At 39.5% G+C, this 25,579-nt stretch overlaps 1 protein-coding gene, 1 long non-coding RNA gene and 2 other non-coding genes across 11 annotated transcripts in view; 3 read left to right on the forward strand and 1 right to left on the reverse strand.

Moving 5' to 3' along the window:
- The window catches only part of polr1a (RNA polymerase I subunit A), a 21,557-nt gene extending 431 nt beyond the window's left edge, over window positions 1-21,126 (forward strand). The window contains exons 2-37 of one of the 2 annotated variants that reach the window (XM_057849906.1): window positions 148-256; window positions 396-491; window positions 810-959; window positions 2,463-2,567; window positions 2,755-2,840; window positions 2,963-3,051; window positions 5,029-5,112; window positions 5,209-5,326; window positions 5,408-5,549; window positions 5,620-5,781; window positions 5,895-6,017; window positions 6,168-6,395; window positions 6,463-6,570; window positions 6,661-6,807; window positions 7,172-7,363; window positions 8,732-8,881; window positions 8,972-9,155; window positions 9,249-9,331; window positions 9,628-9,786; window positions 10,888-10,986; window positions 11,082-11,234; window positions 11,313-11,395; window positions 11,484-11,649; window positions 13,609-13,732; window positions 13,830-13,936; window positions 14,021-14,220; window positions 14,628-14,795; window positions 14,878-15,013; window positions 15,120-15,280; window positions 15,360-15,489; window positions 15,581-15,688; window positions 16,691-16,948; window positions 17,060-17,260; window positions 17,345-17,462; window positions 17,534-17,698; window positions 18,243-21,126. In XM_057849906.1, coding sequence (XP_057705889.1) covers window positions 148-256; window positions 396-491; window positions 810-959; window positions 2,463-2,567; window positions 2,755-2,840; window positions 2,963-3,051; window positions 5,029-5,112; window positions 5,209-5,326; window positions 5,408-5,549; window positions 5,620-5,781; window positions 5,895-6,017; window positions 6,168-6,395; window positions 6,463-6,570; window positions 6,661-6,807; window positions 7,172-7,363; window positions 8,732-8,881; window positions 8,972-9,155; window positions 9,249-9,331; window positions 9,628-9,786; window positions 10,888-10,986; window positions 11,082-11,234; window positions 11,313-11,395; window positions 11,484-11,649; window positions 13,609-13,732; window positions 13,830-13,936; window positions 14,021-14,220; window positions 14,628-14,795; window positions 14,878-15,013; window positions 15,120-15,280; window positions 15,360-15,489; window positions 15,581-15,688; window positions 16,691-16,948; window positions 17,060-17,260; window positions 17,345-17,462; window positions 17,534-17,698; window positions 18,243-18,343 — 4,993 coding nt within the window. In that variant the 3' untranslated portion in view covers window positions 18,344-21,126. Of the gene's footprint in view, window positions 1-147; window positions 257-395; window positions 492-809; window positions 960-2,462; window positions 2,568-2,754; window positions 2,841-2,962; window positions 3,052-5,028; window positions 5,113-5,208; window positions 5,327-5,407; window positions 5,550-5,619; window positions 5,782-5,894; window positions 6,018-6,167; window positions 6,396-6,462; window positions 6,571-6,660; window positions 6,808-7,171; window positions 7,364-8,731; window positions 8,882-8,971; window positions 9,156-9,248; window positions 9,332-9,627; window positions 9,787-10,887; window positions 10,987-11,081; window positions 11,235-11,312; window positions 11,396-11,483; window positions 11,650-13,608; window positions 13,733-13,829; window positions 13,937-14,020; window positions 14,221-14,627; window positions 14,796-14,877; window positions 15,014-15,119; window positions 15,281-15,359; window positions 15,490-15,580; window positions 15,711-16,690; window positions 16,949-17,059; window positions 17,261-17,344; window positions 17,463-17,533; window positions 17,699-18,242 lie in introns of those variants that run through there. The other variant, XM_057849907.1, reaches the window with a different exon arrangement.
- LOC130925811 (small nucleolar RNA SNORA5) lies at window positions 9,400-9,536 on the forward strand. The gene has a single exon (XR_009065843.1). It is a non-coding gene; the product is annotated as a small nucleolar RNA SNORA5 (small nucleolar RNA).
- Window positions 11,725-11,861, forward strand: LOC130925812 (small nucleolar RNA SNORA5). Its single transcript, XR_009065844.1, has one exon. It is a non-coding gene; the product is annotated as a small nucleolar RNA SNORA5 (small nucleolar RNA).
- Window positions 16,083-25,509, reverse strand: LOC130923845 (uncharacterized). Of its 7 annotated transcripts, none has more exons than XR_009064800.1 (7): window positions 25,111-25,492; window positions 24,666-24,691; window positions 24,150-24,306; window positions 23,977-24,025; window positions 23,797-23,898; window positions 23,644-23,722; window positions 16,083-21,448 (listed from the first exon to the last, which is right to left on the reverse strand). It is a non-coding gene; the product is annotated as an uncharacterized LOC130923845 (long non-coding RNA). The 7 variants fall into 7 exon arrangements; XR_009064798.1 differs by lacking the exon at window positions 16,083-21,448 and adding an exon at window positions 22,635-23,453 and having other exon boundaries at window positions 23,977-24,060; window positions 25,111-25,509; XR_009064797.1 differs by lacking the exon at window positions 16,083-21,448 and adding an exon at window positions 22,635-23,453 and having other exon boundaries at window positions 23,609-23,722; window positions 25,111-25,496.
- Window positions 25,510-25,579: the final 70 nt, after the last annotated feature.

Raw genomic sequence — 25,579 nt, forward strand, 5'->3', positions numbered from 1 at the left:
AGCTCTCGCTAGTATGTAAAACGAATGTCACATTTTAATAGCACAATATATTTGCTGTAATGTATCCAGATCAAGTAATCAAACCAGGGGGTCTAGTAGTTGTCAGGCATGTATTGGAAGTTAATTGCCTCTTTTATTGTTGTCTAGGAAGTTGAGTGTAAAAACAATCACCAACCCAAGGTTGCTTGATGGTGTTGGGAACGTGGCCCCAAATAGCCTGTATGACTTGGCCCTGGGGCCAGCAGACAACAAAGAAGTAAGTGTGAAAGAAGCTGGCGTCCATGAAATGTACAGAAGCGGAAATGTTTACTTATTAAAAATGTTTTTGGGGAAAATGTATTATTCACTGGGGACAATCACATTCAAAACTTTGTGTTATATTCTTGTTCCACCAGGCATGTTCAACTTGCTGCCAGGATTTCAACAACTGTCCAGGACACCTGGGACACATTGAGCTCCCACTACCTGTATACAACCCACTATTTTTTGATGTAAGAATCACACACCTACAGACATCCAATTTCAAACCGGGGTGGATTAACATTCTTAATTCTGGTAAATGGTGTTATACTTGTATTGCGCTTTTCCACCTTTCAAAGCGCTTTACACTACATTGCTATCTACCTACTGGTGACGCAGCACCAGGAGCAATGTGGGGTTCAGTATCTTGCTCAAGGATACTTAGGTGAGTTCATCAGGGCAGAGAATCGAACCACAAACTCTGGGTTCAGGGACAACTACTGTACCACTGAGCCACACCATCCCTTCTGGGAATTAATCTCGTGAAAAGCTCATGTTTTGCTTTTCAGAAACTCTATCTGTTGATTCGTGGGTCATGTCTGGTGTGCCAAATGTTGACATGTCCACGGGCAGCCATCCACCTGCTTTTGAACCAGCTAAAGTTGTTGGATCATGGAGCCATGCAGCAAGTTTACCAGATAGAAGAGGTTCTTGGGCAGGTGAGGTTTAATTTTATGATATAAAACATCCAGCAGTATAAGGCATTTTCCTTTTCAGAATCGCAAACAATGGGATTCACTTGAAAAACAGAGGAAGATTAAAATATTGTATAGCCCCTTTCACACACGCCGAAACACCGTGATAATCGCGAGATATAAACGGGATGCCGTTGTATGTGAACACAATTTCCCGAGTCGACTGACACAGAGATTACGCGGACATTTCACAGGTCGCGTCTTAGTATAATTCCCGTGAAAGTCCCGGGACGAGGCTTAAGTGAAAGCAAGCGTTAAATTCTCGTTTCACAGCACGATGGCTGATGACGTAAATATCATGGCGGGCCGATCGTCACTTCCGCTTTCTTCACAGTAAGACAAAAAGCGGTAAACAGACATCTCAATTATCGACATAGCAAGGTGGAAATAGCTAAATTACACTGAAAACATAACAAAATTAAATTGCTGCTGGATCGTAGAGTCGAGGAAGAGCGTCCATCGTCCATGTTTGGAAATGTGTGGTTTATTTTGTGTCCCATAGCAACTGCGGAAACAAGGTTATACCTCAAAGCAGAAAATAATGGTGGCATGCGTGCATGGGTTTATTAAATACAAACCAAAATACATGCGATCGCGGAAAAGGGAATATCACAATAGGTCCGTGACAGTAGGTCGAAGGGGATCAAAAATACTAACCTAAGCGGTAGGCAGAGAGCCGATAAGACAACAAAACAAATACAATCAAATACCAACACAACGTAGGGGATTTCAAAACAAGGGCGGCAGAGATGTTGAATGGCGCCCAGCAAGTTAATATCTTGACACCCTTCTATTGGATTGCCTGGGCTTAAATACAGTCTTGATAAGCTTGAATTGGCTGCAGGTACGACGTCGGGAGCGCTCCCTCTGGAACAAAACGCGATTTGACCAACATTGTGACAACCGATGCCAACCAAAATTGACGGAATGTCCGGGTTACAAAATCGCGCCAGCAGCCACCTCCGCACAGAGAGCGCCAGTGGGGAACACGGGACAAGTGTGTGAAAGTGTCCAACCCGCGTTATTCTCGGGACATCTTTAAATGTGTGAAAGCAATGACGCAAGTAAATCCCGCGTCACCTTACACGGGAATCTACTGGGATATGTGTGTGAAAAAGGCTCAGGTTTCCCTATTTTGTAATGCTTATGAATGACTTTTCATATAGATTTTTTTAGTTTTTCATGTAAAGTGTAGGAGGAGGAACAAGAAAATGAGAGAAAAATTACAATAATTATATGTACAGCCAAATAAGTATTTACCTTAAATCTTTGCATATATTTCATTCAAAAATCCAACCGCAAAACTAAACAGAAGCATAAATTATTTGAGATTTTATTCTAATAATAATGCATCTGTTGTATAATGTGTTAATCTCCACAAATACTGTATGTTTACACTTTTTCTCAGATAGTGGGATAAGATTTTAATCTCTTTATCTTATTTCTTTGTGATCACTGTTACACTAGTTTTTGGAGGAGAATGGCAAAGCCACTGGTGACGATATTGCAGCGGTGCTCAAAGAGTTCACAGATTCAATCGTTGGTACTGAAGGCACAGGAAACGGCAAATCGGTCAGTAAACACACCTACTCTATACTTAATGTTTTATATTGCTGTATGGAATAACAAGTGATTGGTGTAAGTTTTTCCATTTTGAACCAAATGTATGTTTCGGTGTGATGGTTGATAAATTACTGCAATAAATCTCATTTGAAGACCCTGTTTGTCTGATTTTCAAATGTTTCTCATTGTTTCCCAGGTAAAACATCTTGTTGAAAAGAAAAGCTGTTTGATAAATGAATTCTGGAGAATACACATGCAAGCTCGGAAATGTCCGCACTGTGGGTAATGTATATCAAATGTTTATCCTGGAAAATGTTCTAATTGCGAGGGGGAAAAAATCGTTGTCACTATAAGAATTTATGGTGCTTTAATTGTTGATCTGTTAATAAGATGTGTGCTTATAGGTGCAAACGGTCCACCATACGACATGAGCACAATAGTAAGCTGATTGTCACCATGCCACCTCAAGCACTAACCAGTGAAAAAATTGAGGGTAAGTATTAAGTAATTTCTAATAATCTAGGTTTTGTGCATACTAGAGATGTAAATATCGGCTCGGACGCCGATATGGGCAAAAAAAATGCACATCGGTATCGGATCGGCCAACATGGAAAAATTCCGATCCAGACGTCCGATCCAATTTTTTTAATTAATTTTTTTTTAAGTGCGGTCCCGGTTTTCCAGCGCACCAATTTACATATTCCATTCCAGTTTTTGCTTCGGTTTCCCTAAAATCTGGTCCGCATTTTACGGCACACCTTCAACACACTACATTTACGTTACCGTCTCCCAATTTACAGAGAGACTTTATCGGTAAAAATGTCAGCTGCGTGGGATCATTTCACCTTAAAGGACGACAAAGACGAAGAGGCAGAGGGCAACATATGCCACAATAAAGTCAAGCGTGGTGGTAAAGCTGTAAGAAGTTTTAATACAACCAAATTAATCAAGCATTTAGCGAAATACCACCACAAACAATATAAGAAGTATGTTAAGAAAACCGAAGACAAAAAGAAAGGTCCTACGCAACTAACACTGGCAGAAACATTTGCTATGCGTGACAAACTGGCACTCAACAGTCCCAAAGCTCAGGCAATAACAAGAGTCATTGCCGAAGAATTCATCCTGGATGACGAGCCATTATCTCTCGTGAGTAAAGACACACCATCCAACACTTAGAACCACGGTACAACATGCCCAGCCGTCATTACATCCTTGAGCGATTCGGCCGTAGAAGATTCGAAAACGATTCACAAACATCCAAATTCCGATTATTGAAATATGTCAAGTAAAGCGGAACTAATACACAGCGCGGTCTTCGGGAGGCAATGAGAAACTGACCGCACTGTGTCCCGAGAGTAAACATCATGCTTGTCATAGACCCGGGTAACGCCAATGCTCAACTCACGGCTTTAGCTCAACTCATGCCGCTGGATTAAAAAAACACAAGAATACCTGACTGCTGCTGACAGCCGCTACAAACTACGTCAACATCGTTTTACTGTAGATAATAGATATCATATGTATATAGAACTACGTGCAAAATGACAGACTCGACGGCGTTACCAACATTGAAGTATTGAAAACTAGTTGCGTTAGTAAACAGCCGCCATCTTAAAGCAGGAGACTTCCCTAGTAGACTGTTTTGAACCTTCCAAGCGAACCTAATTAACTCTTTATCTAAAATACTCCTGAATCGGCAAAATCATGACTTGAATCTATCTTCAAAACAGTTTTAAATCTTTCACATGTCGAAAGTAGACAGAAGGGAAATTATAGAATAGCGGGAACAATTTTAACAACTTTAACAGTTGATTTGCAAAATTAAATGAATTGAATGTAGTTTAAAGCTGCTGATACAGAATGGGGACTTGAGTATTTCATTTACGGTTTTAAAATGTTAACTTGATACTGAAATAGTCGTTTATTTAAACCTGAGAGGCTTTTTATACAATTTTTGTAACTAATGCATGAAACATTAAAAGCATCTAATAGCTTGGGGGGTTTGTGGGATTTTCCACTGAGGTTGTTTGTGTGGTTTGCTTTTTTAAGACAGTTTACAATATTATTTGCACGTTTTACTGACTGACTATGCCATTTCTGTTTGTTATTTATAATGTTTTGTGTTTGTCACTGAATAAACAGGTCAGTTTCTTGTTACCAACTGTTGTGTGTTATTCAAACTCGCCTAATTCAGCTGGCTAGTTGTTATCAAGAGTACTAAAACCTTTTTCAACATGAGTCTGACAACTAAGTAAGGAGGCTAAATAACTTTAAACTTTAACACATGCTCAGATAGGCCGGTATCGGATCGGAAGTGCAAAACAATATCGGTATCGGATCGGAAGTGCAAAAACCTGGATCGGGACATCCCTAGTGCATACCGTATTGTTCTGCCCTTTTAGCCTGTTCAACGTGGAAGAATCATCACAAAATAAATCCATTTTAATATTTTGGTTGTATATGTCAGTTGAAAACCTGGTGGTTGGAGAAAAGGCTTACCTGACTGCAAGTACTGCTAGAGAACATACCAACAAACTGTGGGAAAAAGAAGGTAAGGCAAGTGTCAGCTGCTGTCTCCTGTCCTACCGTTACACAAGAACCAGTGCAAATGTGAGATTGAATAATTTTTTTCAAAACAACTTTTCAGGTTTCTTCCTCAAGCATCTGTTCTCTGGGCTGGTAGACATCCAAAGATCCAATAAAAAGCATGAAAGTTTTTCTCCAGATCTCTTCTTTCTGGAGCTGCTGGTGGTTCCCCCATGCAGGTATAACGAAGCCACTTAAATAACACTTTGCTTGATTTTGCTTAAAGATGTGAGACCATAGGTTCTGTATTTTTCTGTCAGGTATCGTCCAATCAATCGCCTGGGTGACCAGATGTTTACAAATGGTCAGACGGTCAATTTACAAGCTGTCATGAAGGACAGTACAATTGTAAGAAAACTGCTTTCTCTTATAGCAGCTGAGAATGGCACAAAAGAAGATGAGGTAATATTGTCTGTGTGCGTGTAAAGAAAAAGACACCTCTATTTTCACGGATGTTAAATTTGTATCCCAGGCAAAAGAAGAGGAAGACCAGTCACTTCTCTCGGGGATTCCTGGACTGACATTAACAGACAAACTTTACAACATCTGGATTCGCCTTCAGACTCATGTCAACATAGTTTTTGACAGTGATATGGACAAAATGATGACCGAGAAGTACCCTGGAATCAGACAAGTATGTAAAGAATGGACAAGCAAGCACACACATGCACCCCACCCCCCCCAAAAAAAACAAACAAAAACAAAACTAAGTCTTATGTGCAATTAAGGTACATTTGACCTTTTTAGCTCCTGGAGAAAAAGGATGGATTGTTCCGAAAACACATGATGGGCAAAAGAGTTGATTATGCTGCAAGATCTGTCATCTGTCCTGATATGTACATCGAAACCAATGAGATAGGAATTCCCATGGTATGCTATAATAACTATAATTTTATCAAACATTGAAGTCGATCTTTTGGGGAAATACATTATTGGCAAATACTGCTCTTATGCCACTTTTATGTGGCATATGCCACTTATTCCATTTTCCTCTTGGCGTTCAATTACTTTGATTTGCAGGTGTTTGCCACGAAGCTGACGTACCCACAGCCTGTCACGCCGTGGAATGTAAAGGAGCTTCGTCAGGCAGTCCTGAATGGGCCAAATGTTCACCCCGGTGCTACGATGGTTATAAGTGAGGATGGCAGGAGAACCATCCTGACTGCCAACAATTTTTCACAAAGAGAAGCAGTTGCCAAGCAGCTGCTAACGCCTTGTCCAGGTCCACACAAGATGCCAATGAAAATTGTATGTCAACCCTGAGTTTTTCCCTCTTTTTGGAGAACCTGATATACATAAACACTTGTTTCTCCAGGTGAACCGCCATATTAAAAATGGGGATGTTTTGTTGTTGAACAGACAGCCAACCTTGCATCGACCATCAATACAGGCTCACTGTGCACGCATTTTACCTGGAGAAAAGGTTTGTTAATTTATAGATGAATCTCAATCAGTATTTACCATATGACTCGATTAAATTATTAATTTAGATTGGTTTACCTCGATGAAACAGGTCCTGAGGCTCCACTATGCCAATTGCAAAGCATATAATGCAGACTTTGATGGAGATGAGATGAATGCTCATTTTCCTCAAAGTGAACTTGGGCGAGCGGAGGCCTACACATTAGTCAGCACCAACCAACAGTACCTTGTACCAAAGGTAGATTAACACACACACCTTTGTCATTGTAAACACAATCAGAAAATTTTGGCTCAAATGTTAAGCATTCTTTGCAAACACTTTGGTTAGGGCTAGCTTATGATTTATCAAAGAGGAGGATGGTTTCTCCCAGAAAAAAACAGCAAACCCTAGTGGTAGAGAAACCCACTTCAATTACTTTTTCAAATAGGGCCAGAAAAGTTTATTTATCTATTTATTTGTCTATTTATTTTAATTTAATATAATTTACTACTTTTTGCATGTACAGAACTTGGGAGGTCTTTGTCAGGTATCAAAATTGGCTTAATGAAAGCGTTATTGTTCATTGCAAATGTTCACACTAGTTCTTTATCTTGGTCAATAGGATGGAAAGCCTTTGGCTGGTCTCATTCAGGACCACATGGTTTCAGGAACACGAATGACCATTCGAGGCTGTTTCTTTACGAGAGACCAGTACACTGAACTTGTCTACAGGGGATTGACTGACAAAATAGGTCGAATTAAACTGCTCCCACCTGCTATACTCAAGCCACAGAAACTTTGGACTGGAAAGCAGGTAGTGTGAAAAGCTTGGCGGTCCACCAGGCATATAATTACTTGGGAGAACCCATGTTTGACTCATTAAAAAAAGGTTCATATACCTTCATATACCAGTAAGGATGCAACAATACTCGGTTTTATATTGAACCGTTCGATACGCCCTCTTCGATTCAATACGCAAAACAACATTCGGTCCAAATGAAAAGCTCCCAAAATGTATTTTCCAAATTTATTTTTGTCGTCACTCCCACTAAAATGTTAGGTGCAGCTTTGACTAGTAAAAACAAACTCTTGCCGCTAGTAGCCTCCCTCCTCCACTCCTCCCACAAACTGCATAAAAGGTGGGAGCTGTGGCGCACGAGGATCATTGCTCGTGAGGAAAGATAAATACTTAAAGAGGCGGCTTGCCGGCTTCAATGTCGTGCCTATCCGTTGTTTGGCAGCATTCTGTGTAAACTGATATGCTATTCCACTCGTACTTATTAATCGAAGTCTGTCTTTACGGAGACGCACAAAAAAGTCCGCCAATATATTGTTGCCGACTTGGCTGCAACAAATAACTTTGCTTTGATAACAGACCACAACAAGACCGTGGGTCACAGTGAGCTAACTCATGGTTACATGATGAACAATGAGTGGCAAATTAAGAGTTCTCTAATTCAAACTCGTCATTTTTATGAAAGTCGATTGTCAAATGCTGGTGTTGTGCAGTAATGAGCAGACGTGACTTCTGTGGCATTTGTTAACTTTTTTAATGCCCGACAACACCCGCGCGAACACACTACATATCATCAAATAGCAACCTAGATGTGCTACGTTAAATTCCCCCCAAGTCCCGTGCTGCGTGAGCCCTGAGTGATCATGGGACGCGTAGTCCATATACTATATCGATGAATTAAAAACAGCCATGACTGAATGGAAGTTAAGCAGGCCAAATTAATCCATACCAGTGACTATAGATAATGCTGCAAATATTGTTAATTCAGTACGTAACGCAGATGGACTCGGACCACAAATAGGATGTTTTTCCTCATGTGGTAAACATACCTGCTAAGAGAGTAATAGCAATCAAGTGGTCCCCGCCTCACTTTACAAACAGGAAATATTGTTCTCAGCACTTTTATAGAAAATTTGTTAGTTATTTTTGCTTGTTAGCAAAATAAAAAACTTTTTTTTTTTTTTAAATAAAAAAAAAAACACTTGTATTTTGTGTTTCAGAGCATTACATGTATTGAATCGAACTGAAAACAGTGTCCCTTGTATCGAAAATCGTATCGAACCGTGACTTAACTGTATCGTTGCGTCCCTACTTTCCAGTGAGTTTAATGAATTTCAAAGTGGGCATTGAATGCATAGGGTATATAACCATTGCCTTGCCACATAGGTTGTGTCTACCCTGCTCCTTAATGTTATTCCACAAAAGGCTGTGCCTTTAAACCTCATTGGGAAATCGAAAATCCCCAGCAAAGCATGGATTCAAGTTCCCCCACGAGTGGTCCCAGGATATCGCCCTGAATCTATGTGTGACTCACAGGTGAATATGCTCGATCCCCGCCACACCTTTTGGAAATGTAAACTGACCAAGTATTAAATTATATTTAACCAAAGGTCTCTTACTTGTTAGGTAGTGATCCGTCAGGGGGAGTTGTTAGTGGGTGTTCTGGACAAAGCTCACTATGGCGCCTCAGCATATGGGCTTGTCCATTGCTGCTATGAACTCTATGGAGGGGAGACCAGCGGCAAACTGCTCAGCTGTCTGGCCAGACTCTTCACTGCTTATCTCCAGTTATACAGAGGATTCACTCTTGGTGAGTCTAACCATTCTTTTCCAGAAGGCATATATGAAAATATTTACTTTCAATGTTTTTTATAAAATGTTGTTTAAAAAAAAAAAAAAAAAGGTGTTGAGGACATCCTGGTGAAACCAAATGCTAACAAAAAGAGGAAACGTATTATTCAAGAATCCCTGAAGATTGGTACAAAAGTGAGTTTGAGCATCTTTAATCGTTCAAATAGCAAACATAAGATTGCAACAATCATATTTGAAACTATTGCAGCCTTGTCAAATTCAGTGCATCCTTCTCAGTGGGTGATACTGGCCAAAATGGCTGCAACATTAAAAGTGTAGTTTGTGGGCCCCATTGTGCTTCCACGTGGTCTATGGGCATAGGTATGGACTACACACAAACAGTTAATGTGATAGTTGACTTTAGTTCCTAGGTTGCTAACAATGAGTTCTATCTATGTAATGATAACAATATATGTCTTTCCATTTCTCAGGCTCTGCAGGCTGCATTCAACCTCACCCCCGATGTGGGTGAGGCGGAGGCTAAGAGCCGTTGGCAGAATGCTCATCTCAATCCGGACCAGCGAGATTTCAGCATGGCTGACCACAAATTCAAAGAAGTGGCCAACCAAGTGAACAATGACATTAACAAGGTAGCATTATACCTTTTGAAAGGATTGTTTATTAATACGTGCATTGGTCCACATACCGTAATTTCTGGACGATTGGGTGCCCCTGATTACAAGCCTCACCCAGTACATTTCTAGAGGAAAAACAATTTTGTACATACATAAGCCTCTCCTGCCTACAAGCTGCGTGTGCCCACTTAGTAACAAGAGACATTGACAAAGAAATATACAGTTTTCAAAATTTTACTAACACACCTTAACTTTTCGTTCCAAACAGCGCCGGCAAACACGGCAGTTATATAGCAGCGGCACGGAAGTTACATAGCATCAGCATGGCGGTGCAGCACTAATTGTGCTGGTTAATAAAAACATAAAAGTCTTTGTTAGCAATCTTCATCTTCCTCCTGTGCATTCAAACCATGGAAGTCTTCACCCTCAGTGTCGGATATGAAGACGCTCAGATGCACTTCGCCACGCACCTACTCAGTCTCTCCTTCGCTGTCGCCTTCAATGTCTCCCATAATGAGGCAAATTCACTCCTAGCCCGTGCTGTCCGCCTCGTCACGCAGCAGAATGGCCCCTTCGAAACCCGTTGGTGATGGCGGACGCTTTCACAGCGCTTCACGCTGCCAGGCTCCCCCGGCAAACCTGTGCGAAAGCTGCTCTTTGCATGCGGCGAGTCTTGGCAAACGATCTCTCGCCGCTTGTCATCAAAGCTTCCCATACAACTCGGATGGCCAATTTAATTTCTTCGAGCATTTTCCATGATGCAGGTATGCTAATTCTACTCATGCACAAAGGCGGATGCACAACGCACAAAGTTAAACTACCGGTAATAGTGCAAACTAGCGTCTTCCTCCACACATATATTCCACGTGTCTCACTCCCACATTCCATGCTCAAGCGCCCCTGGCGGCTGTCAGAAAAATACACAAATTGGCCGCATCATTGCACACGCCGCAGGACCCAAAATGAGGGGGGAAAAGTAGCGGCTTGTAGTCCGGAAATTACGGTAATATAAATCTCACGGTGCATTAAAAAATAATTCCTCCACCTTTCTCCAGTTCACCTAAAATTTGTAATGTAGTGCACAATTCCAGCAAATCCATCTTAAATCTTTTGTAGGTGTGTATGCCTGTTGGTCTTCACACCTCTTTTCCTGACAACAACCTCCAACTGATGGTCCAGTCAGGCGCCAAGGGTTCCACCGTCAACACCATGCAGGTACATTTCCCCAATCTACAGTACTTCTCTCAATGAGATAGAAGCAATGTGAAAGGTTGACCAACAAGCTTTTATTATTTACGTGCATGTCTCAGATTTCATGTCTACTAGGTCAAATTGAGTTAGAGGGTCGTAGACCTCCACTGATGCCCTCTGGGAAATCATTACCCTGTTATCAGCCCTATGACCCAGCACCCAGTGCGGGGGGTTTTGTTTCTGGAAGGTTCCTCACAGGCATCAAACCACAGGTGTTTGTCTGTTTCGACTAATGACTGTAAACTAAGCGTTTTATGATGGCGTTAACTTTGTGCTCCTGGTGCCATCAGGAATTTTTCTTCCATTGCATGGCTGGCAGAGAAGGACTAGTGGATACTGCTGTAAAAACCTCCAGATCAGGATACCTTCAAAGGTGAATAAGCCTTGCATTTAGTTCAAATGGAAACAAATGTTTATTTTAGTCATTAGTCAAATGTGATCTATATTTATATCATCTGCAGGTGTGTCATAAAACATCTGGAAGGTCTGGTGGTACAATATGATCTGACGGTGAGGGACAGTGATGGATCTGTAATCCAGTTCCTGTATGGTGAAGATGGGCTTGATATTCCCAAGACACAGTTTCTGCAACCAGGGCAGTTTCCTTTCATAGAGGAAAACTTTGAGGTAAACAACCAGTCGTTGAAAATAGACCATACTCCAATTATAATTTCCTAACGGATCCAAATGAGCATGAAACATGGCAGCCTTGTCAAATTCAGTGCATACTCATTAGTGTGTGCCACTGGCCAAAATGGCTGCCACATTGAAGGTGTAGTTGATGGGCCCCGCTGTGCTATATTATGGCCACTGGGGATAGTTATATATTACACACAAATTTTGTTGCAATTCATTATTGTTGTCAGTACAAGAGGTTTTGGTGTAGTGTTTAAAATGTGTTCGCAAAATTTACAGTTGTGTTCAAAAGTTTACATACACTTGTGAAGAACATAATGTCATGGCTCTCTTGAGTTTCCAGTAATTACTACAACTCTGATTTTTCTCCGATAGAGTGATTGGAACAGATACTTCTTTGTCACAAAAACATTCATGAAGTTTGGTTCTTTTATGACTTTATTATGGGTTAACAGAAAAAGTGATCAAATCTGCTAGTTCAAAAATATACATACAGCAACACGAATTAACAATTTTGACTTCTCTGAGGCCATTTAAATAGGGCTCATTGGATGCAAACGCCCACAAACGTTACAATGGGAAAGTCAAAGGAGCTCAGCGTGGATCTGAAAAAGCGAATCGTTGACTTGAACAAGTCAAGAAAGTCACTTGGAGCCATTTCAAAGCAGCTGCAGGTCCCAAGAGCAACAGTGCAAACAATTGTTTGTAAGTATAAAGTGCATGGCACTGTTTTGTCACTGCCACGATCAGGAAGAAAACGTAAGCTATCACCTGCTGCTGAGAGAAAATTGGTCAGGAGGGTGAAGATTGAACCAAGAATCACCAAAAAGCAGATCTGCCAAGAATTAGAAGCTGCTGGAACACAGGTGTCAGTGTCCACAGTCAAGCGTGTTTTGCATCTCCATGGACTGAGAGGCTGCCGTGCAAGGAAGCCCTTGCTCCAAAAGCGGCACCTTAAGGCTCAACTGAAGTTTGCTGCTGATCACATGGACAAAGATAAGACCTTCTGGAGGAAAGTTCTGTGGTCAGACAAAACAAAAATCGAGCTGTTTGGCCACAATGCCCAGCAATATGTTTGGAGGAGAAAAGGTGAGGCCTTTAACCCCAAGTACACCATGCCTACCGTCAAGCACGGTGGTGGTAGTATTATGCTGTGGGGCTGTTTTGCTGCCAGTGGAACTGGTGCTTTACAGAGAGTAAATGGGAAGAAGGAGGATTATCTTCAAATTCTTCAAGATAACCTAACGTCATCAGCCCGAAGATTGGGTCTTGGGCGCAGTTGGGTGTTCCAACAGGACAATGACCCCAAACACACATCAAAAGTGGTAATGGAATGGCTAAATCAGGCTAGATTTAAGGTTTTCGAATGGCCTTCCCAAAGTCCTGACTTAAACCCCATTGAGAACTTGTGGACAATGCTGAAGAAACAAGTCCATGTCAGAAAGCCATCAGATTTAACTGAACTGCACCAATTCTGTCAAGAGGAGTGGTTAAAGATTCAACCAGAAGCTTGCCAGAAGCTTGTGGATGGCTACCAAAAGCGCCTAATTGAAGTGAAAATGGCCAAGGGACATGTTACCAAATATTAGCGCTGCTGTATGTATATTTTTGACCCAGCAGATTGGATCACTTTTTTCTGTTCACCCATAATAAAGTCATAAAAGAACCAAACTTCATGAATGTTTTTTGTGACAAAGAAGTATCTGTTCCAATCACTCTATCAGAGAAAAATCAGAGTTGTAGAAATAACTGGAAACTCAAGAGAGCCATGACATTATGTTCTTCACACGTGTATGTAAACTTTTGACCACAACTTGTCTTTCATATATGGGTGGTTAATAGCATTGGTACATCATGCAAATTAGCAACCTGGAATTATTTCTCTCATGAACCACAGTAATGGTGCAAATTCTTCCAAATTTAGCTGTTACCTATGAAACCTTGCCTTAGGTAATAAGGAAGTCACAACACTTGGATGAGGTGTTGGCACGATTGGACCCTCAAAGTGCCAGTCAACATTTTTCGGCCATACAACGCTGGAAAGCAAAGAGAGAGGTGGCTTGTCCTCGTAGAGGTATAACGAATGTCTACATTTAATATGACACTTAGTATTCTTTACATCCTTGCCATTACTGAGTACAGCTATCCTGTTTTATTGGAATCTATTATAGGTGCATTCCTGTTATTTTCACAAAAGAAAATGGCCAAACTGAGGCAGACTGAAGAAGGAGCAGGAAAGATGGAAAACATTAATGGCAGAAATGAGGCTGTTGTGGAGGTATTCCCGTAATTTTTTTTTTTTTCATTTGCACCTGAAATGTATCTTTACACATTATCATTGCCAATGTTCCTCTTTCTATAGCTGATGACACAGTGGCAGGCTCTTGATGATGTTGGACAATCAAAATACAAAAGAAAGTCCTCCCGCTGTCCTGAGCCCAGCCTGGGCTTATTTCGGCCTGATGTAAGCTTCGGATCGGTTTCTGAAAGCTTTCACGACATCACAGAGAAATATTTGGAAAATCGAGACACAAAATGTCAACATGGTTTGGATAATGAAAGGTACATGTGATAATATACTGTATTGTAGGCTTGTAAACCACTAGCGAAAACCTTTTAGTTAAAATTTCACGTTTTTGATAATACTTTTTAAAAGCATTGTATATTTACACAAGCATGCTATGCATATGCATTAATGGATTTGATTGTTTTATGCCATTGTCGTCATTACTTAACCTTTTCTTAGGCTTACATAAGTGTATCTGTCCTTTGAAAGTACAGTAGTTGTAAAACCCTAATCCTAAAAAAGAGCAAACCTGAGCATATTTTGTAAATTTGCGTATTTGGTATTTTTAGATATTTGTGCAGAAATCATCCTTAATTCTGTTAGCGTTTTGGCCTCGGCAGTGTTTTGTTTTTTTTCTCTCAGTGCATTTGTTCAGCTACACATTGTTTTTCTTTGCTGGCAGACTTCGACAGCTTTTGCATTACAAGTGGCAGCGATCACTTTGTGATCCAGGGGAAGCCGTGGGTCTGCTGGCAGCTCAGTCCATTGGTGAGCCTTCCACCCAAATGACCCTTAACACCTTCCATTTTGCTGGCAGAGGAGAGATGAACGTCACATTGGGAATACCTCGGTAAAGTAAATTTGAAGATTTTACTACTATCAATGTATGCATTCAAAGAAAAGTCAGTAACTGTTATCGTTGGTTGTCCTAGATTGAGAGAGATCCTAATGGTGGCCAGCTCTAACATCAAGACCCCAATGATGAGTGTTCCAGTGTTGAACAGCAAGAAGGCCTTAAAAAGAGCTCAGAAACTTCGCAGGAAACTTACCAGAGTCTGCTTGGCTGAGGTGAAAATGGATAAACTTTTGCTGTTCAGTTTGGGTGTGCAATTCTCTGGCTTTTCGTGCAACTTTGTATATTCTTCCTTATTTTCTGGACTGTCTGCGAGAGCAGGTACTACACAAAGTCGATGTAGTCGAGGCACTGCGTATCAAGAGTTATCCTCATGCAAAGATGCGGACATTTAAAATCACTTTCACCTTTCTTCCTCCTGAAATTTATGCTGAAGATCAATTGCTCACACCCCAAAAAATCCTGCGCTATATGGAAACGAGGTTCGCCATTAACATCCTTTCATCCAATACATTAGTAATTCAAACTGCCTAATTCTGCTAACAATGACTCTTTCCTCAGATTTTTCAATCTCCTTCTTAAAGCCATTGAAAAACGTAGCGCAAAGCTCGCATCCATTGCTGTGGATACCAGGAAGGCCACCATGAGGGACAAAGACTGTGATGGCGAGGGAGTGGCCAATGCAACAAGGGTATAGATTTAAATATTATTAATACAAAGTGTGTTTTGCTAATATCTTATTGTGTTATCTGCTCTCTTTGTTACCAAATTTCGATTATCAGGTGGATGATGGGGAGGAAGAGACAGAGCTAAAAATAGTGGATGACCAAGGGAATGAAGGGGATGCTGACGCATCAGATTCCAAAAGAAAAAACAAGCAAGAGGAGGAAGTATGACAATGAATGAACACATGTACAATAGTGTTTTAAAAAATATTTAGGATTTCCCCCAGCACTTAATAAGCCAGGCTTTTCTTGCGCCCAAGCCAGGGTAAAAATGTTACAAAAAGCTTTAAACGTATTTTCCGCACTATAAAGCACACCTAAAAGCCTTCAATTTTCTCAAAATTCGATTGTGCGCCATATAATCCGATGCACCTTATATATGGATCAATATTTTTTAATCATGGCATGGCATTCCCTTTAACGCAGCTTCATCTAGTGGATGCATAATGCAACCCCAAAAATTACTACTACTGCACCTCCTAATGCAGTGCGCCCTACATATGAAAACAGTTTTAAAAAAAGCCATTCATTGAAGGTGCACTTTATAGTGCAGAAAATACGGTATAGCCTGAAGGAAAAGAAAGTCAATTTTTCCTTTTTAAAGGTTCTTGAATTCTCTTCATGAACAGATTACGACACACAATTCAGGAACAAGAGAAAGCATTTATTACCTAAGATTTATACATTCATTAAGGAAAAAGTAGTTTAAAGCTGATTGATCAGGACACATCTCCCTAAACATCATGAGGTGACCCCATAAGAAGTGCCCGGAATCTCAGTGCGCATACCCGAGGTGACCCCATAAGAAGTGCCCGGAATCTCAGCGCGCATACCCGAGGTGACCCCAGAAGAAGTGCCCGGAATCTCAGCGCGCATACCCGTTATGTTGCTGTCTAATGCCGCTCATAGCTAGACAAAACAAAACAAAAAGTGCAGAAGTCCTTGTACTGTAGATTAAACATACAGCTTTCAAAATATCATGGACAACCATGTGAAGTGAACGTGTTTTTTTTTTTAACACGGTGGGCTGTGGTAGGCTTTTTTACCACCAGGCTTTGCAAGTTTTCTGGGGGAACACTGAAGTTCCTGGAGTTTTTTACTCCCAGAATGTTCAGTTCCATTAATTACCATTATTAACTGTCAATCAAACTCTCTCTTCTTCCGTAGGTTGATTATGACAGTGATGAGGAAGATGAGACTAAAGATAGAGAGGAGGAAGAGAAGGAGGTACATGAAAATGAGGATATGATTATGGAGGAGTCCCAAACGGAGTCAACGGGTATAAAATTGATGACTGAAAAGAAAATGTCAAAAAAAGACAGCGGAGATAATTTGCCAGAGGAGATGAGGGTGAACACTGTTCTGAGTTCTAACCCCGCAATAGAGGGCTACCGCTATGACCTGAAGGACCAACTCTGGTGTGAAGTAAGTTTTTTTTTTTTTTTTTTTCTTGTTGCCAAAACACATATTATTTCTTCAAAGTAATTCCCCTATTAAGTCATTAAACTCTGTGTTCGCTGTTCCCATTATTGACAGGTGGACCTAGCTTTGCCAGTAAGTAAAGTGCACTTTGACCTGTCATCAGTTGTGTCAACACTGGCCCAGAATGCCGTTATAATGGAGACCATGGGATTGACTCGATGCCTTTTGAGTGAGACCACAACTAAGACTGGAGACAAAGAAATGGTTCTCAACACAGAGGGCATAAACATGCACACAATCTTTGAGCACAGCGACGTATGTGGACGGTTCCTTCATTCACATTTTGCATTGTAATTGTTAAAATATTACAATCATCTGTTCATATGCAATATCCTCCAGATCCTGGATGTCAACAGACTTTATTCCAATGAGGTTCATGCCATGGCGAACACATATGGGATTGAAGTGGCTCTCAAAGTCATAGAGAAAGAAATCAAAGATGTATTTGCAGTATATGGTAGGCTTACAAACATTCATGAAAAAATCCTCCAAAGTTCATGAACCTACCCACCCTCAATCTTCCTCTAGGTATCGAGGTGGACCCCAGACATCTTTCACTAGTAGCGGACTACATGTGTTTTGAGGGGGTGTATAAACCACTAAATCGCCATGCTATGGTGTCCAACTCGTCCCCTCTGCAGCAGATGACTTTTGAGACCAGCTACAAATTTCTCAAACAGGCAACCATGCTGGGTGAGGAAAAACACTCAGTATACAGATTAGGGGGGTTTCCCACTATGGAAAAAAAATGCTCTGCATGATTTCAAATGTAGTCTTTGTTGTGTGGTGCGCTGATTCATTAGACCAATGCATTTTTTTGGTACATTTTAGTTTACAAAATCAAGAAACGGGCAAAATTTAACGCCTCGACAAAAATCATCTCTGGAATCGATCCAGTGATGGTCTGAATGCACCTTGAAAATTCAAATAATATGCTATTAAATTGTTGTTTGATTAACTTATTCTAATAAGTGTATGAATTGTTGTTAATGTGTAGAAACCCAGCTAACCTGAAAGAATGATGAACACATGAGTTCAAATACTTCCTGAATCTATATATATATTAAAAAAAATAAATAAATCAACTTTCAACCACTTCAACAGTAACCAATCCTCTCGCTCAGCGACATATTTTTAGACGTACAATTTAATTTCACACTAATTTTACCAATGAGAAAAAAAGTGTGGCAAGTCAATTGTCATATTATTATCCTGATTATTTTTGTGTGTTTTTCAGGCTCCCAAGATCCTCTAGTGTCCCCATCAGCATGCCTGGTTGTGGGGAAGGTTGTAAAAGGGGGAACAGGGCTTTTTGAGCTCAAACAACCTCTGCAGTAGAGATGTTGCCTTTTGTGAAATTCCAAACATTTTGAAGAGTCATACTTTTCATTTGACATTGAAAGCGGTCTCGTGTCACATGAGGATTAATCAATTATGTTCATTACAAAAAATGGTTAAAAACAAAAAAACAAACAAAAAAAAACAACAATTATCCTGGACTGTTGTTGGTACAATACAAATCTTTGCCTGAATCAATGCAGAAAGTGAGTTTGTACAGTTAAGTTTTGACCCTGATAAGGATAAATGGGACAGATGTATTGTTTTTGTTTTTTTTTACAGTTAAATAAAGCATACATATTTTTTTCTTTGTCACTTTGTATTATGATGGATCAGAAATGAAACAAAAGATGGGAAACAAGGTACGGTAATTGGGAATTTAATAGTTGTTGTTGTTAGTTTATTATTTAAATATTGCATTATGAAACCAGTACATTCTTTTCGAATAACTATGCAAAAATCTGTAAATCTATGTTTAAACAAATGGTGATGTGTAAAATTGAAATTTATTAATTGGTACTGTAGTGTAAAATACTTGAGGATTTTGTTGGATTGTAACCAAAGAGCTTGTTAATTAAAAACATTTAATAGAAAAAATTAGAAAATTAATATTGTAAGACTAAAACCACACTTCAGTAGTAATAATCATTGCAGACTACGAGGTAGTGGTAATTCCCAGTGTTAAAGGGCAGGTGAAGAGCTTTTCGGATTTTGGTGTAATTTTACGAATATAAACTTTAGACGAGTTTATCGAAACAACCATGTCATTTCTAAATTGTAACTGCCAGGATAATTTGCATTTTTTAGGTTTTTTTAGCACTCCATCAATACTGCATTCCCAAACCCGTAAGTGTGATGTAAATTCCCAAACGCAAGAGAAGACTATGCATAGCAGCAGTCACGATATCAGTGATATTTCCACTGAAAGTAACCCTTCAGGATCAGAGGTGGGTAGAGTAGCCAAAAATTTTACTCGAGTAGTGCAGCTTCAAAATAGTACTACCCAAGTAGTTGTCCAAAAAATGTACTCAAGTACAAATAAAGTATTTGGTGAAAAGAATACTCAAGTAATGAGTAACATTGTGAGTAACTGCTTATATTTTGGTTGGATTTATTTATTTTTTTAAGCACAAAGTTATCTATTTGAACTGTTATGATACTTTACAATAACCCATTACATAACCACAGTAAGCCAAAGGAGGAAAAAAAAAATCTTTGAATTCCGACAAGAGAAAAAAAAAAAATTGCATAAAACTGAAGCGTTATTCATCCAAAGACTATGACTGCCTACATAACTACAATTCTGAAATTAAAAAGATCATATCTCCGGTTTTCCGTGGTCAATCGGTGCCAAATAAAAACTGGGAGAGAGGTTAAATTTGCACTTTCAGCTCATGTTGAGGGCAGCGCTCTATATCAAATACTTCATTTCTTACGGACACCACGTGATTGAATAGGCTGGCATGAGGATAGAACAGCAAGCTTGCGTGGGATTGGCATAATGGAGTCATGTGACTATTGTTGAAACATCTCTGGTGAAATCGGTAGAGCTACCCTGGTAATACACCAGGCACGTCTCAACTCTTAGCATCGCTTGCAAAAAGAATAATAAATCTAATATGTAGAATAAAGAGGGAAAATGTAACGAATCTTGTGTAGCCCAAAGTAGCGGCATAAGAGTAGTTTTTTTCTTTAGAAATCTACTTGAGTAAAAGTAAAAGAATAGCATAGTAAAACTACTCTTAGAAGTACATTTTTCTCAAAAAGTTACTCAAGTAAATGTAATGGTGTACATGTAACGCGTTACTGACCACCTCTGTCCAAGTGTAAAGAAAACATTTTTCCAAAAACATGAAAATTTGGTCATTGATTTACATATTTTACACAATGAGTTTGAAATTTTGCCCAAAATTAAAACTTAAGTTATAACATCTTTTATCAATTTCTGGTTCCTGAATGCTGGATAGGCCAAATCAGAGCTGTGTAAAGAGAGTCGCGACACTCTTTGATGTCACCGCAGGTGGTCACGTGGTTCCAGCAGGGTGTGGATAGTTCCAAGCACAAGCAGCGCTGTAGGGGTTATAATGGAACTGACAGCGGTAATTGTGACATTTATGGGAAAATGGAAAAAATTGCGTATCTAAGTACTAGTTTGATTATTTAATTGCATTATAACATATATTTAAATGCTAGTTTTACATTTGGAAGGGTAAGGCGACAACTGAAAACTATGTAAACTGTTACGCAGAAAGGAACTTTCCCACGTGCAGTGAAAGTTTGATGTTTGTTTTAGCATTTGCACGAGAAATCGACTTTTACATTGAAATGCAAGATGATTTAGGTTTTTCTTTTGTCACAAGAATACTGTTTTTCCAGAGAATGTCTCGATTTCCTTGATTCACCTACCTGTGGTAATATATCAAAGATAACACCATGTATGACATCGTTTGTTCCTAAATTCTAAATGGCACATCCTAGTTTGTTTCGTCGCATTGACATATAAAAACACTTGTTTCCCGAAAAGTTGGAGGTCTTTTGAATTCTATTTTCCACTTTTTTTTTACTGTTGTACTTTCTAATATATATGTGTGTACATTTTCCTTTTTATTTTATAGACTTAGTTTGACCTGAAACACAAAGATATTAGGTTTAACAAATATAATTTTGAATATAGCCTCTAAATTTAGCAAAACCAAACCTGTACCTTTTTAGAGGCATTTTTCATTTAGTTTGGACTCAAGCAACACAAATAAAATGATTACAAGACAGGAACAAAATTGTATTATTTTCTGTAACATGGTGTAATGTATAACAATAACTTATTACCCTTTGATGAAGTAAAACATTTTTGTGGAACAATTGGTGAAACTGGTGTCATGGTTGTTTACACCTAACATTTTATAGATCAGTGGCCTGTGATGGCTGGTTGTACAGCATGGGAAGAACAAGAACAGCAGAAAAAAATGGATGGCAATGGTCAGCCGTCAAAACATGAAATAAAAGGCTTATTTAATGTTTTTTTGCTATTTGAAAAATGGGCTTCGTGCCCAAAGCCAGCAGGCACCAGCAGCAGTCCCCAGCAGAAGCGGATTTTGAAAATGTGACCTAAAAAAAACCATTACATTAGTTTTCTATTATAAATTTGTGTTTGTTTGTTAACATCACTTTTCAATCTATACAGATCTGTAAAATATGTCAAACATTTTGGTGTAAAGAATACAGCTTGTCATGCATCGACTTGGTACTAGTGACGGGATCTGTCGTTCACTTGAGTAAACGAATCCATTCCGGATCGTTCAGTAAAAAGATTCGTTCAAACGAATCGTTCGCCCCCGCATCTCCCTCTCCGCCCAAATGAATCGTTCGGTTAGTGAACGGGAAGTGACGTTGCCGAACGAATCACCAAAGACCGCTTCGCAGTATAACTGAACCAGTGCCATATATTTAGAGTTGCGACACTTTCATGTCGCCGCGGGTGGTCACGTGCCTCATGTAGGCGTGTATAGTTACAAACACAAGCACCGCTGTAATAGTATTCCATGAACCAGATAGCGGTGATTGCTCCATTTATAGTAAAAATAGATAAAATCACGTATTTTAAGTACTTGTTTGATTATGTCATTGCACTATAGTGTTTATAAATGCTAGTTTCACATTTGGAGTGGTAAGGCAACAACTGAAAACTATGTAAACTGTTACACAGAAGGGAAAGTTCCCATGTCTTGGAGTTTCATGTTTGTGTTAGCAATAGCATTGGAAATGAATTTATATATTGAAATGCAAGATGGATTTTTTCCCCCACAACTAGAATACCGTTTTTCCAGAGAATGCCCAGATTTTGATACACTTACCTGTGGTAATATATTACATAACGTATTACCCTTTGATAAAGAAAATATTTAATATTACAGTAATATTTTTTATTAAATAGGTAAAATTGGTGTCATGATTCAGTGTTCACACCTAACATTTTAGAGATCGTGATGGTTGGTTATGCAGCTTTTGGATGCACCAATCGGTCCGAAAAGGGCTACCGAATGTATGGTTTCCCGAAGGACAAAGACCGGCAGAAACGATGGCCGGCAATGGTCAGCTGTAAAATTCTGAAATTGAAGGGGGCCAGCAACAACTATAAACTCTGTCATGTGAGTCACGGTATTATGACTTTAAATTTTTTTTAAAAATTTTAAGTAGAATGGAAACTGATCTTGCGAACCAAACATCAGGAACACTTTGAGGAGGACCAGTTTACGCCAACTAAAGTAGGGCACACATTAAAATTGAGGCCAGATGCTGTCCCAACCATTTTCATTCATCGTTCGAAGCCAAAGAGGAGGAAACTTCCCTTTAGGAGTGTGCCTCCAACCAAAATTCAAACGGACCATACATATTGCACCAGGTTAAACTTGGGTATGATACAGACCAGCTGTCAACAACATTTCCCATGCCAAGTAATTCAAGGATAAACTACACTCCTAATAGGATACATTTTTCATATTAATGCAAGTAATTCAAGGATAAACTACACTCCTAATAGGATACATTTTTCATATTAATACATTCAGCTTCAAATACAAGAGGTCAGGAATTGTCCTGGGATTTACACACAAAATTTCGATCTACTTCATTGTTAGTTACTTCATAATTTAGCTTTATTTATGCATTTAATTTTCACCTATAACTAAACATTTCTGGTGTATACAACAGCAAAGCAGAACCAACTCCATGATATCACCAGACTGTTGACACATGGCAATGCCATTGCAGTTTCTGATTGTGGCAGATGATTTGATTCATGTAACAGTAATGTCCGTTATTTTTTTTTTCCCTTTAGGAGTGTAGTGTACCCTTACTTTGGAGATGACAACAGGTGCAAATGTAAAAACACTGACTGCATATAAAATTAAGAATGCCTTGTTATTGTTACAGACATTCAGGGAGAAATTGAGGTGGGAAGGTTGGGCGAAATGACAATGACGTATCCAGGCCAGGTGATCCAGGGGTGGATGAGCCGGGTGCCGACCAATCAGGAACCAGCGGTGGCGCCACAACACTAGGCCCAGATGCGCCAGGGACCACGAAAATAATGAGAAGGAGAGCAGAGAGAGCTCTTAAAAAAAAAAAAAAAAAAAAAAATTAATTTTCAAATTAAGAAGAATATGGATGACGCTTCAGAACCCTTAGCAGACTTCCTCGACATCAGAACCTGTAGCTACAGTGCTTCTGATGTTGTGAGTATTGAGCAGCTGACAGAAGTATCACCACCTGAATTCACAAAGACAGAGTCATGTGTCCTTTACCATCTGGCAGGATGCATAGTGAAGAGGGTCATCAGCTTCTCACTCTGCAACCAATGCCAGTGTGCATTGGTTGAAGCACCTATCAATACCAACACAGAGAGTCAGAGTGCCTTCCTGCTGCAGATGAAAGAGTTTAAAACGGGTGCATTATACCGGCCATCGGATGAGGTCTTCACTCTCTTAAAGGATGTCGAGCAGCTGTTCCGTTTGGCAACGAATGATTCCCTCAAGGAATCCTCCAATGTTGTGGAGCAGCTGGAAAGAAAGGCTATGAGTTTGCACAGCAACCTTCCCTCATGCCATGAGCTGAAAAAAAAAATTGTGATAACTTACATTAGGCTGCGATTGAGAATATTGAGAATTCAATCCATGTGCATCAAAGCTGAAAGGAAGGTAAACAACAGTGACAAGGGACACCTTGGCAGCAAGAGTCAGACAAAGAAAGCAAAATCAACTGAGCAGGCTTCCTCACCAAAGGTCACAACAACAGGGCCAGAGCCAAATACCTTTCTCCTCTCCATTGGTGAATTTGCCCTCTTTATTCCCACCACACTGTCTACAGCCACCAGTCTCCCTCAGTCGCCACAGCCACCAGTCGCATCCAGTAGTCACCATTAGCAGGCACCAGCATGATGTATATCATATATAAATGCAACACATGACCTAAAATAATAATTGAAAGAAAAAAAATCATTAAATTAGTTTTCTACAAAAATGTTGTGTCTATTATTTATTGACATCACTTTTCAATCTTTACAAATGAAAAAATATATAAAATACATACATGAAATATATATACTGCTCACAAAAATTAGAGGAACACTTTGTTCCTTTAATTTTTGTGAGTAGTGTATGTATGTACACACACACATACATATATAGGTGTGTGTGTGTGTGTGTGTGTGTGTACAGACATACATATATATCAAAGACTTCAATATTAAGAAAACAGGTTGCCATGCATTAACTTTACAAAATCGCGCTAACAAGCACATAAAAGCCGGTTGTCTTCCAATACTCACAGATAAATCTATGTCACAAAGGGCCTCTGAAAGAGATTTTAAAGAGATAATTACTTAATCAATATATCACAGGCGATACATTCCCAGTTAGTATAGCCAGCTTTAAAAATAAGAATCACTCGTCAACCAAGACAAAATATATAATTACGCCATGCACATACAAATAAAGCTCAACATATACATCATAAAGCACCTCTAATAAAATACAGACGGTTGAAAATTCAAAAGAAGTCGGTTTTTAATCAACTTTCCTCCGAATATACGTTCCCAGTTAGCGTAACCAGCTTTAAAAGAAAGAGATAATCCCTCGTCAACCAAGACAATATATATATATATAATTACGCCATGCACATACAAATAAAGCTCAACATATACATCATAAAGCACCTCTGGTAAAATACAGAAAGTTGAAAATTCAAATGAGGTCGGTTTTTAATCAACTTACCTCCAAATATACTTGACAGCCTGCCGTTCAAATGAATGGTGTCCGCCCTGTCAAATGCGATGTTTGTAACTATCCAAGGCTCCATAACCCGGAAGTAGCCGGAAGTAAAATCGTATAATGGATCCCTATGGGAATGTCGTGACTGGATCCGGTGTTCTGTCCAAATTTTCTCCCTTATAAAATTTTGCTCCCAACGCTTTTGTGGCGCTGAAAAACCCCTCTTTTACATTCAATTGGACTCTCAATGTTATCCAAAGTGCTAACTAAACTAGATACATCATAAACATACATGTGCGCAACACGAAAATGGCTTAAATTAATACTTAACGACGCGGCAAAGTTATTAACAGTGAGAGCGCGGAGTGCAGTTACTGTGTGCAGCTAACATGGTAGGATGTGTCTGAGAACTTTTGTACATGTCTTTACATGATCAAACTTAAGTAAATATTCCTTTCTTTAAGAAAATTTG

This window comes from Corythoichthys intestinalis, chromosome 11, assembly GCF_030265065.1.
Source record: "Corythoichthys intestinalis isolate RoL2023-P3 chromosome 11, ASM3026506v1, whole genome shotgun sequence".
NCBI lineage: Eukaryota > Metazoa > Chordata > Actinopteri > Syngnathiformes > Syngnathidae > Corythoichthys > Corythoichthys intestinalis.